This window comes from Buteo buteo, chromosome 2 (assembly GCF_964188355.1).
Source record: "Buteo buteo chromosome 2, bButBut1.hap1.1, whole genome shotgun sequence".
Classification (NCBI taxonomy): Eukaryota; Metazoa; Chordata; class Aves; order Accipitriformes; family Accipitridae; genus Buteo; species Buteo buteo.
The window spans coordinates 57,420,575-57,433,309 of record NC_134172.1 but is presented as its reverse complement, the minus strand read 5'-3'; the positions used below and the strand labels follow the sequence as shown (position 1 = coordinate 57,433,309).

The window sequence follows — 12,735 nt, the reverse complement described above, 5'->3', positions numbered from 1 at the left end:
CATGCAGCTGGACAGGGACACTCACTTTTTTAAAAGAATACTTAATTCCTCAGGTAGAGGGACAGAAAAAAACCCAAACCTCTTTGCTGAAATGACAGGTAAACTCACACTACTTTTATTAACTGAAGAAGCCTTTGAAGGAACTGGCAAGCACTCATGCCACAGAGCGAGCTCACTGTGCTGCTGTTAGTGGCCACGGGGCTCTGTCCTGTATGTAATAGTTTAGCGATGCTATGGCTGATTTTCATCCTGACCGCCTCCTATTTCCTTTGTGATTAAAATCAGCACAGCCATTGGGGATTACAACTCCAAAGTACTACTAAGCTTCTAAACAAAGCTGGCTTAGATAGTCAGTGTTGGATAGGTACAGACCATCATGAGTAGATGACCAACATACAGTAATAATCTCCTACTAAAACTACTATAGTTCACGCAGCACCTCTATTTTAACGTCAAACAGGAGAAACATTGCTGAGCTTATTGAGCAGCACGTGAGTAGTGTGGCTGCCCTCTACCCCTTCCAGGGACCGGTCCCGGTGGGTGCCACCTTGGCCTGGGCTGGCCAGGGTAAGGTGCCCGGACACCCAGGCTTGGTGGCTGTGTCACAAACACGTGCGGTGGCAGGGTGAATGCTGCTCTTCTCCCAGCAGTCATAGGGCTGCTGTCCGGGGCTGCTGCTTTGCCTCCTTTCCCGACAGGGCTGGTTCTATTAGGAGACTCTCTTTTCTCATCTAGAGCAAAGATTATGAATGTTATTTTCTTGAGAGAAAACACTGCCTCTCCCCAGTGGCTGCTGTTTCTTCTACATGCAATAACCCAAGTGTCTGGGGATTTGTGTTTGAGCATCTGAGTGAAGAAACCATAAGTAAGACTGTTAGCCCCCAGCCAACAGCTAGTTTGTGTCTCTGCAGGTTCTTACTGATGCATTTGTAAGACATGATAGTCCTACCAGTGTCCTGGTTTCAGCTGGGATAGAGTTAACTGTCTTCCTAGGAGCTGGTACAGTGCTATGTTTTGAGTTCAGTATGTGAAGAATGTTGATAACACTGATGTTTTCAGTTGTTGCTATGTAGTGTTTAGACTAAAGTCAAGGATTTTTCAGCTTCTCATGCCCAGCCAGCGAGAAAGCTGGAGGGGCACAAGAAGTTGGCACAGGACACAGCCAGGGCAGCTGACCCAAACTGGCCAATGGGGTATTCCATACCATGGGACGTCAGTATATAAACTGGGGGGAGTGGGGGCGGGGAGATCACCACTCGGGGACTAACTGGGTGCCAGATGGCAGGTGGTGAGCAATTGCACTGTGCATCATTTGTATATTCCAATCCTTTTATTATTGCTGTTGTCGTTTTATTAGTATTATCGTTATAAGTTTCTTCTTTTCTGTTCTATTAAACCGTTCTTACCTCAACCCATGAGTTTTACTTCTTTTCTCCAATTTTCTTCCCCGTCCCACTGGGTGGGGGGGAGTGAGTGAGTGGCTGCGTGGTGCTTAGTTGCTTGGCTGGGTTTAAACCATGACAACCAGCCATGCTGGTACACCTCTAGCCACATGGTGATCATGGGTAATTGCTGATTTTAGTCTTAATTTTCAATGCACCCACAATACTGCCAGCAGTATTTCCATTTAAATGAGTGCCCTGGGTCTGCTCTGGGGGGAATCTGCATCAGGTTGGTCTGAACTTTCCAGCTCATCTCGGCCTTTCCAAGAAACAGCCCATCTAAATGCAAGAGGGTTATGGTGGCACTAGTCTGCTTTTCTCGTCTGTATCAAGATAAAAGCAAAATCTTTCACATGTGTTGCACTGTTTCTCACAAATGGAAGCAGGGGGCTCTGGTGATCAGGAAGCGGCTGGTTCAGACTGAGCCTGGAGAACCTGTCTTCCTTGAGAGTGTCCAGATTCTGGTGCCAATGCCTCCTCCTCCTGCATCTTTCTGCTCAGCAATGGACCCCCCTCAGCAGAGCTTACAACATGCGTTTATTTGCCCTAAGACCAATACAGTCCTGTAAAAAGCTTCCAGCTCATTCATAATGAATTTTCAAATGAAAGCCTCAATTTGAGTCTGTGCTTGGCTCAACTCATCAGCCCAGAAACAATGCTGGAGTTTCAGCACTGTTCACAGAATAAATTGCTGGTTTCATGACTGGCATGGTTAATAGCTGTGATACGAATCATTACTTTGGATTACAATTCCCACACTGTGATAAGCCTGTGTGACACGTAATCCAGTCTAAAAACTTGCCCTTCCTGGGTGTCTATTGGCAGGTGGACTTCTGTAAGCAGACCAGATCTGTGCTAGTTATATTCATCTGATCCGTTGCAAATGTGAATTGCTTCAGTTTTTCAACCCTTCCCAGTCAGTTTGGTGGCAAAAGGAGCATTTTCAGGAGGGCTTAGGGGAGGTTGTTTAGTTTTTACCTTCTGCTTCTTTGGGGTGACTTTCACTCTTTGTACTTGGTGTAAGTAAATCCTCCAGATCTTGCAGCATGGGGTTAGTGCTGGCTTTGTTGTTTCTCTTGTTTTTCTCCTCTTCACGTTGCTGCATCAATAAAAAACATTGGGCTTAGTTTGAAACTGCAGATGTAATCCATGAAATGGTGGCCTGGTGTCATGGTTGGCCTGGCTAAGTGTTTCTTGGTATGAACACAATCTCTTTGCCAAGTTCAAGGTGCTGAATCTTGGTCTGGTGACCAAGGGTTTTAGGGAAAGAAGGTATATCCCAGGCAGGACTGAGAGCCTGGGAAGTGACGGCTCTGCTCCTGTTAGGGCAAAGCACTTGCTGATAAAGTGGTTTAGGTCTACCAGGCTGTCTGTGTCTTTCTGTAACTGCCAATCTGCCCTCCCTAGGGTTTTGGTTTGTTTAAGTGTGGACCTCTTGGGAGGGAGGGTGTCAGTGATAAATGCCAGAGGAAGAGGAGGAAGGCATGGCAGTATGGGGATGGGTTGTAGGGATCTCTTTGGTTTTACTTGCATACATTTATGTCTTCAAAAGGTTTCCTTCTGGATGGCTGAGGGAGGAAAATACCCAGGGGCTGTTTCTGCTCAGGACAAGTATGCTGGATGGGGAAGGGAGAGGCTGCCCTCTCTTATGCAGTGAGAAAGGTTGGATGGACTCCACTCCAGTTCCATCCCTTCTCCCCAAAGGGTGATCTGCTAATGAAGGGAGTTGTGTGCTGGAGCCATGGAATGCAAGGCAGCTCGTGGCCTTGCTACAGCTGAGAGGCCCCAACCCACAGAGCAGCCTCCATCCATTTGGCAAACGTGGGAGACTTTGGGAGCAGCCACGGCAGATCCCTCTGAGCTCAGCAGGTCATCACATGGGGGCGTCTCTGGTGGGCTCCAACCACTGACCACCCCTGCCATGACCAGGCAGCTCCTATCCCTCACTCCCTAAGCAGTGGGGTTGTGCTGATGCCCTCCCTTTCCCCCCGCCCTGCTGTGTACCCCTCCTCTCACCAGGCTTGGCTGTCTCAGCAAACCTACAGGTGCCTGTGGGACAAAGATACGTAAGGTCTGTGCAAAGGCAGGTGCTTGTTTGGAGATGTTTCTGTTCCTTTGGGTAGTGCCGGGCCCAGCTTTGTGACCCCTCCATGGGGGTTTGTGGTCCCTTGAACCCTGATCACAACTAGTTTGTACGGCATGAAATGGACTGTGTGCCCCTAAGTCTGAGTGTGCTCTAGCATGTGTTCAACTACTGCAGTACTTGAGGATGCCCTATGCACCAAGACTCTTCTTTTAAGCTATGTGCATAAGTGATCAGTTCTGAATTTGAGCATTTGGATGTAATTTATGGAGTCTCATTTCTCAGTGCTCACATCCTCACTTTTACTGTTGCACCAATCTCTGCTTTATGCTATGTGTTGCTTGATGTAGCATTGCTTCCTTAGCTTGGATCCTGCCCTGTACCAGTAAAATGGCTGATACCAGTCCTTTGATGGCATCATATCCTCTCCTGATGCAAAGCTTGATACTTTGGATGCATCTATGTAGTATAAAACAGCACAGAGTTAGAGACCCACCAGGAAAGCTCTGGGGGAAATGGGTACTGCCAGACCAGCACAGGCCCTGGTAGCAGGAAACCTTTGCTGTTTCTCATTGAGACTCATCTAAGCAGAGCTGTGCTTTTGCAGGTATTCTGCTGCCAGACCTGATTTGTATTAGTTCAGGGGTCCCTGCGTTATGGTCCTCTACACGTTGCAACCTCTCCCAGTTCTAGCTATCATGAGGTCCAAATCCCACCCTGCTAATTTGAGTCATTGCATCTGTCTATCTTGCTTTTCCCATCTGCACGGCAGAGACAGGCACCAGCCTGTTTTGTGAAGTGCTTTGAGAATTACTGGTAAAAAATGTTATTGCCATGTTGTTATTTATAGCTCTTTGCTCTTCAGCTTGTACAAAATCTGGCTTTGGTTTTGATAGGCTTATCATTGTCCCTGGGAAATCTCAGGCTCCAAAACATTATTTGAACTTTGAGGTAACTTATTTTTTAGGTAGAAAGCACAGTTTATGGGAAAAGTCACTGTAGTTTTGATGTATGAAATAGCAAGCCTGTTATGGGATGTGACCACTCTTTGCAGTTAGCCATTAAATGCCATCAGAGAGGACTGAACAAGCATAGAATGTGTCTTCTCTTTGTGTCACTAATATGTTCAGAAGTGAAGAGCAATTTAAAAGCATATGCTGCACAACAAACTTGAAGTGCATGGTATTTCAAAGATGGCTTTGCCAGATCAATACTTACCATTTGCATTTTCTTCTTCAGCTCTGCATTGGCGCGCTGGTATGCTTCAGCCACAGCGTTTAGGTAATAGATGGCGAGGCTACAAAAACAAATGTGTTGCTGTAGTGATAGGATTGGGGGAGAGAGAAAGTTTCACAAGGAGGGGACATTTAATTTTTGCCTACCTTCTAATACCTAGTTTTCCTACCAGCTGTCTCCAAACTGCTTTTAGAGGGTCAAGGCTTAGGATGGTCATGGTCAGCTAAGATGGACTGTAGCAGTCCAGTAGCCCAGTTCTGCTCAAACAGAAGAAAAATGACCATCCTGCCCTCCTGCCTCCAGTTTGGCTGGCCATGGGCTCCCTCTGCTTCCTTTGCTCCAGCCTTGAAAACCAACTCAGTAGATAAAACACATGGCTTTCTGCTATGGATCAAAGGAAAACCCTAGCCTGGGACACAAAACAGGGACCAGGTTGCATAGGGACCTTAGAAAAAACTAGGAAACCAGGAAAATGGTGGCTGAGCAGGGCCCTGAACCCTCTCCTGAAAAGCATGTTGCTCAAGGCATGTTCCTCCTTCCCATTTGGCCAGGACCAGCTGCCTCCTGCATCCTGGGGAGGAAGGGCCCGTCAGGAGTGAGCAGAGATGGGAAACGAGGGCAAGCAAAAACCAGGTCGGAGAAGAGCCACTGGCTTTTGTTTCAATCCCTTCCTCTGCAAAAAGGGCATGCCAAAGCCAGGGGAAAATCAAGCCAAGCTGGAGGGAACTGAAAGGCGAGCGGGATGGGAGAGGGTGTGCTGGCAGCCAGCCTTTAGCGCATGGGGAGGCAAGTGTTTTAAAACATGCCCAAATGTCTGGGGCTGTCTCATCACTGCTGACACTTGCCAGCCAGCAATATTTTGGTTGTCAAAAATGTCTTCTCCTGCTTTTGTAGAGTGCTTCTATTCTTCTAAATTAGAAACATCATCTGCTCAGTGACTCTGAGCAATTTGCAGGAAAAGCACCAGCCGTTCAGTTCACCACTTTTGTTGTGTTTTTGTTTTTGTTTTTAAAGTAAAGTAGAAAATTATCTCTTTTTAAAAAAATGGCAGACTGAAGAAAAAAGTTTCCTGACAGTTCATAACCTGCTTGTGTGGGTCTGGCCCAGGTTGAGCATCCTCAAACCAGGCTCGAGGATTTTGTCAGCAGAATGCCTGCCTCTAAGCCCAGCAAGGCACTGTGTACTGGTATATTGGTTTCCAGGTGGGACATCAGGAAGGGATACTTAGGATGGCCTTTCTTGAGGCTTTTTGCAGGGGTCTGTCTAGGGGAAACACATTTGCTTCTTTTTGCCTAGTATTTTGCCAAAACTCAGTCTTGATGATGTGGGCTCTCTGCTCTGCAAAAACCTCTTGAATATTGTTATTTTTGTTCTTCTGTAAGGATGTGATAGTTTTATTTCTCCTATGTTATCAAACTCATTGCCTAGGAAATATTACTTTGTAATCAGGGTTTTGGGGCTGCTTTACCATTTTTGTGGTGACCAGCCAGGATGTTAAGTGCCTGGAGCAACCCTGTTTTCATAAAGATAACTAGATCTGCCTATTCAAAGCTGTCTGGGATGGCATGCACTCTGTTTCTGAGCTGTCTTTTCAAGTTCATTGAGTAACTGAGCAAATCCATTTCCATTCCTTTTTCAGTCCTTTCTCACCCTCTGCGTTAGCAGCCAGCATCATCTCCATCCACCACATGTGGATGGAGAAGATGCTGACTCCTGTGTTTAACAGGGCATTGATGGGAAGCATGTGAACTCACCAGGTCCCTTTCCCAAACACTGTGAGATATAAGCCCACTCTGTCTGCAGGCTAAGCCTGAGATTCCTCTGTCCTTGATTTACTGCAGGTTTATTCCTCAAGGGAGGTTGAGTTTGTCCAGGATTGAACTGCCCTTAAAGGGTCTTGGGAGGGAGAGGGGAAAGGGACAGTGCCACAGAAAGGGGATTTGGGGGGATGCCTTTGCTGTGGTTCAAATCTGCAGGTAGTCAGGCAGATTTAGACTGGGTTGTTCAGGCCAAGCCTCAGCAGTGCTGAAGCAGCCTGGGTGAGTCTCCGAGGTGCATGCCAGTGTCCTGGGCAGGTCCTACGGGTGTGCTAAGTTTGCTATTGAATTCCTGATCCACACTGCTAGTGCTGGTTCCCAGAAAAGGCAGAGCAAAGCCAGGTCCTGGTCTGACTGTGAGCAGCAGCATGAGGAGCTGTAAACTTTGCTGTGGAATTTGAGTAAGCATTATCAAATAGAGTTTATCCATGTTCAGTGGGGTTCTTTAGATCTGCTTGCCTCTAAAATGAGCCTGGGGATGCACCCTTGTGCTTGAGCTGTTTAGCATGGATGCTGCATGGCCCTGGCACCCCTCTTCTCTGTTTTACTGCTCCTCCTGAGCTGGGGGGAGAGTATGGGTCACTGTCTGCACAGCAGTTTTCAATCTTTTTCTCCTTCTCCTTGATGCAGTACTGTGCTCCAAGCTTCTGTCAGGAACCTCCGCAAGCCGTGGCTTGAAATCCTGCTCCCAACCCAAGTGGGATTAGGTTATGTGCCTGTGCGCACAATATCTCTGCTTCTTCTTGCTCTTTATTTCCTCTTCCCCCTGTCCTTGGGCAGCTAGAAACAGGACAGTAAGTTTGACACCCATGTCACCCACTGGACCCATCATTGTTTGGGACCAGAAGCCAAGAACAGAAATAAATAGAAGAGGTATTTTGGATTGCACCTGGAAAAAGAGAAGGAGTTATCATGGCTAGAGAAAATGGCTAAATTCAGTCCACAGAAGCAGAAAATACTTTTTTTTTTGAGTATCTGCCATCAAAATCAACAGACTGTCCATTTCGATCCACTTGTTGCTCTTTGTAGAGGCTATTTGTTATTTAGGCTGCATTGTACGTTGCCTTGCCTGCTACTTTGAGAGCTGCTGACTCTCTGCTCATCAGGACCAAATGAAGCTTTTGCATTTCCCAGGTTTTAATTTCTTGGCAAGCTGGATGGGGATCAGCATAAAGATTAGCTCCAGCTTGACCCTGTCTACCTGTCTGCACCACAGCAGAAGCTGAAGACTTTCAGGAAGAAGGCAGGAAACTGGGGACTTGCTAAATGTGCTTCCCTCGACTGAAAACTTTCTGAGAGGAGAAAGGGATCCAAGCCTTAGCTACTGTACAAGGATGTTTTCTATGATTTTGTCTGGGATTATCCCAGGAAAAGTTTGCGTGCACGTAGTGAACAGCTTTTCCGCAAGACACCTGCTGCTCTCAGGTCATCTGAGAGGGGATCAGGATGGAGAAAAAATGGTGTCTTGAAGAGAGATGGACAGATGGGAAGGCTGTGGTGTGGGAATAGCCTAGACTGGGAAGGGGTGATAAAAGGTGTCTCTTCAGCAGATAAACTGGATTTGTGCTGTTTTCTGTCCTGGCTGTCAGTGGAGGAAAGGGCAGGAGATTGTCACTGAACAAAACATTATTTTCAAAGGTCTGCTGCTCCCCCACCCCATTTTTTGAAGGATTACATCAAAGCCTCAGAAACCTGACCTGCAGCCCTTTTGTAAGGGTCATCCATTTGGGGTGGATTAGTTCTGCAGTCTTCATCTCATGTTTGTGGTAGCATCTGCTGGTGCTACTGTGAAGCCCGCAGGAATAGAACTAATAACCTAATAACATACTTGGCGGTACTAGGGATGTAGCGTGAGACTTCTTGTCTGCTGCATGTATCTGATCTGATTCTTCTAAGTGTAGGATCTGTCTGCACAAGTTACGGTATCTGATCATCTTTATTTAGGTTAAAATGTGTAAGTACTTCGAGGCAGGTAGAGGAATGACAGGTCATTTTCAGTTTAATTGGGATTTTCTCAGGCTGTTTCTATAAGAAACTTTGTAACATGGGAACTTGTATTTGATTTAATTTAATGGCATTCTCTTCAGTGTAACCTGTTCAGAATGAAGCATTACAGTGCCCAAGAGCGGCTGTGCTGGATCAGCCCAGAGGCCCATCTCCAATGTGTGTGGACAAGTTAGAGCAGGCAAACATATGTAATATGCTCCCCAACCCTCTCCCTGCCTCCCACTGTTTAGTCTGGAGTGTTCGGAGCTGCCTATAAAATTTGGCCACAGCTCTCCCACTCATTTTGGTAGCTATGGAAACTTCAAGAACAATGCCTAAAATATCTTTTTAAAAAATAAAAAAGAGAACTGCCCTGGTCCTAGTGCTGCTGAAGGTGCTAGGGATTTGTGGTTTCAAAGCTGAAATGATAAGAGAGCACTGAAACAAATTCCAGATGTGTTATTTGGAAAAATAAAAAACAACCAACCACACTCCCCCCCCACCCCCAACAACCCAAACAAAACCCACACCTCTTCATATTTTGAGAAAGCGTAATTTTCAAATGCCCTGGCTTGGCAGTGCTGTAAATATCACTGGCTGTGACAGAAATTGCTTCTCCAAAAGGCACCAGGCTAGGACTGTCCATTTATTTCCTACTGGCTACTGAAAATTTTTCATATGGAAGCTGTGACAGCTTCAGTATCCACAAGGCCTCTATCAGCAATGCATTTCATCTACAAAGTTGTGTTAAATTGGGTCAGGTAATTAAATTTGGGCTGGGCGAAGGTGAGGGAGGTAAGAAGCATGTGTCTGCCCCAATCCAGGCTGTTATCTCAGCAGAAGCTGTATTTAGACCTCACTAACATCCCAGCATTTTTTTTCAACCTCCTCCCCCCAGCCAGGCATGTAATATTGCAAGGAAAACTCACACCATGAGCAGAATTGCAGGTATGATCAGTCCTGGATTTGCCACATAGCTGAAGATCTTGGCAACAAAAAGCGGGAAATCAAGCTCGATGGTCTCTTGAATGACTTCATACATCCTTTTCTTTCCACTAGAAAAACAAGCGGCCAGTTAAGAAGTATAGGTATTTCCCAGAGGGACAAAATAGCTCCTAATCTAACAATGCTAAGTATCATGTTCCCTTTCTCTTTCAGTGAGCATTGGCTTGCTGTTGGCCACCAAGGGTTTTGAAATGCCTTCATTTTAAATTATCTATTGGTCCATCCATTCCCCGCCCCCCCCCCTTGATTGTCAGAATAATCTTTGCTAGGCTAACTTGCTCCTGAAGTTAATACATTTATTTCCACATGTGGGTCCTTTATGAGTTCTATTTACCCCTCTGAAATGTATAAAACCCTACAGGTTGCAGTAACCATACATTTCTGATCAATATCATGTTAAATACGGCCTTTTCATTGTAGAGATGACTTTCCATATGCAAATTCTGGCTTTCTGAAATAATGAACCAACTTGAAGAGCTGCTAAGTAATGACAAAAATAGCAAGCTCTGATTATTGCTTCATAGGAAATTCAGTGAAAGAGTCATTTCAAACAGGATTGATAAAGCAGATGAGAGTATTCTGTATGAAAGGAGAACAAATCTGTAAAAGGCTGGATTACGTAATTGACCTTCTTCTCTCCCCAGCATCTCTGGGTCTGTGAATTCAACCCTACGAGTGCTATTCCTCATATTTAGGCTTGTTGCCTCCTGGGATCTTGCAGGATTCTGCTTAGGAAGGTGTTGGACTCTGTCCTGATGATGAGAGTCAATAAAGACAAACTTGGCTAAATGGTATCCCAACTTCATCAACTGCCTTAAGCCCAGGAGAGCTGAGCTTTCAGTGGAGCTGAGAGGTGTGCCAAGGGTCTGAATCAGGCTGAGTGGCTTTTGAAGGGTTGATTGGGAATTGAAATAGCTCTTTCGCATTGCAGATTAGTAATTTCCAAATGATAGTGTGTGTGCAGCAAGTTTCTTGTCAGATCTTCTGACATTGCTCGTTGACACCCGTCCTTGTTATAGAACTGAGGGGAATTTTGGTCTCTTGCCTTCTCCCCTAAGTCTCTTAGCTTTCTGTTGTCATTCTCCATTAGCAAGTGGATAACCTAAAACAGTGCATCTACAGGAACAATTTGTTCCAAGCTAGCTCCTTGCTGAGTCAGACTCAGCAGGCCCAGGAAATGGCATTACTCAATCAAATTAGACTTTATTGGCATGTTAATACGGTCCACTGAATGCTCTGTGCAGTGCTGATTCTGTCCTAATTAAAAAACAGAAAATTTTTTGTTTTTTTTTTTTTTTAAAAAAGCTGCAGCTCTTCAGGTTCAGACCTATCAATTTCCTACTATTTCCCAACAAAATTCAACGTGTAAAATACATCTCGTGCTGTGGCAGTTCTTGGCTTTATGGAAGGTCTTAGAAGGAGGCTTTGGACCCATTTTGCTCCCACAATGTTTCAGAGAGCCTTACAGGTGCTCCTGTTGCTTTTTTTTGTTGGGGCCTGCACCCTGCTGTCCTCTGGTGCTTTCATTGGTGTGTGTTGGGGAAACACTGGATTTAAACAGACATAGAATGGAGGCATTTCACCATCTCTGCTGGAGTCCAGCTCTTCTAAATTCATGAAAATAATCCCATGTATTAGAGCAGAAAAACATCCTTTTTGGTGTTTTGCTAGTACCTGAATGGTCCGCAGTCAAAGGAGGGAGGCAAGGACATGATGGTGTAAGCCACAGGCAGGAGGCTGAGAAACAGGATCAAAAGCAAAAGTCCCATGTAAAAATTATTAGACTTGGATGCTTTGAAGACTCGTTCATGAGGGACGTTGCTACTCATAACAGCCCAGCACTGAAAATACATGGAGGTTAACAAGCGCAGCACGTTTATACCCACAAGCCCTGGTGCGTAAAAGGATCCCATCCTGAAAAGGAAAGGAGAAAGACAGGTGGTATTTTTTTGACAGGCTGGAAGGCTTTTTATTTTCAGAAGAAGGAAAACAAACAAGTAATCATGTGGTGGCAAGTTTGCCTGCAAATGAAGTCTGAGTGGGCTGGCTTGTGCTACCCCTCTGCTCCCGGAGGAGAAGCTCCCTGCATCCACATTAGGGTATGGTAACCATGCGTTGAGGACCAGCGAGGTCTCAGACCCCTCAGTGGTTGCAAAGAAAGGTTTTTCAGATGGGGACGAAAATCACTTGGAGATAGCTTGGAAAATGTCAGGTGAATGCAACCAGCAGGGAGAGACCCCCTTAAACCTGCAGAGATGTTGTAGTAGGGAAATGGGCAGAAATTATCAATCCATGGCAAAAGAAACCTTGCTCCCAGAGGAGGCGAGGGTGCTTTGTGCTGTTGCCTATTGCCACAGCAGGGCAGAGCAGCTCCTGTTCTCCTTCCCTTGGGGTGGTTTTGGGACGTGCCCCTCCTGCCCAACCTGCTCTAGCTGGCTCTGTGCCCACCCTTGCATTGATGTGTAAGCTCGCGGTGCCCCCAAAACCCTTTCTGATCTCTTCCCCCAGCACATGAACCATCTTAATACGTTTTTACCACTGGAAAAAAATGACCTTATGAAAGTGAGCGGGGCAGGGTTTGTACGACTGATTGATCTCTCTTTCAGTTATGCCACTGCTACTCCTCTTGGATGAGTAAACTGGCATTTTTAAATTTCCACTTTTACAGTCAAGCGCAGAAAACCAAACAATCAGAGAAACCAAAACTCAAAGGTTATTCTAGCTGGCTTGGAAGCTTTCTAACTCCACTGGCAGGTTTTTTAAATAATGCAAACACCAACCAAATGAAAAAAGGAAATATCTTACCAAATCATTCCCTGGTTGAAGATCAAACCCAAAACATTGCCGCTAATGTCAAACTCAGCATAGGATGGCTGCATGGGGAAAGAAAGGAGAGTGTGTTGTTGCTGGAGATACCTGCTATTCTGTGCTGCTGGGTATAAGGATATTTATTTAAAGCTGGTATGAAGGGATTTCTGGGAGGGATCCCACTGCATGCATACTGCTTGAATGACCAGCAGCAGTGCACTGAAAGCAAAATTGGAGCTACTGCACTGTGGGCAGCTGCTTCTCTCTTGGCTTGCTGAAAATTGGAAAGATATATGGAGGTGCTTAGAGTTGCTCTGTGTTTATTTCTCCCTGCTAATATAAAGCCAGCTGTGAGCAA

The 12,735-nt window shown here is 45.7% G+C and overlaps 1 protein-coding gene across 1 annotated transcript in view; it reads right to left on the bottom strand.

The window, feature by feature from the left end:
- Positions 1–477: 477 nt before the first annotated feature.
- Positions 478–12,735, bottom strand: part of TMC2 (transmembrane channel like 2) — a 45,840-nt gene continuing 33,582 nt past the window's right edge. The window contains exons 16-21 of the mRNA XM_075055803.1: positions 12,375–12,442; positions 11,244–11,483; positions 9,494–9,619; positions 4,744–4,822; positions 2,421–2,541; positions 478–731 (exon numbers count right to left, since the gene is read on the bottom strand). Of these exons, the coding sequence (XP_074911904.1) occupies positions 478–731; positions 2,421–2,541; positions 4,744–4,822; positions 9,494–9,619; positions 11,244–11,483; positions 12,375–12,442 (888 nt within the window). The remainder of the gene's footprint in view (positions 732–2,420; positions 2,542–4,743; positions 4,823–9,493; positions 9,620–11,243; positions 11,484–12,374; positions 12,443–12,735) is intronic.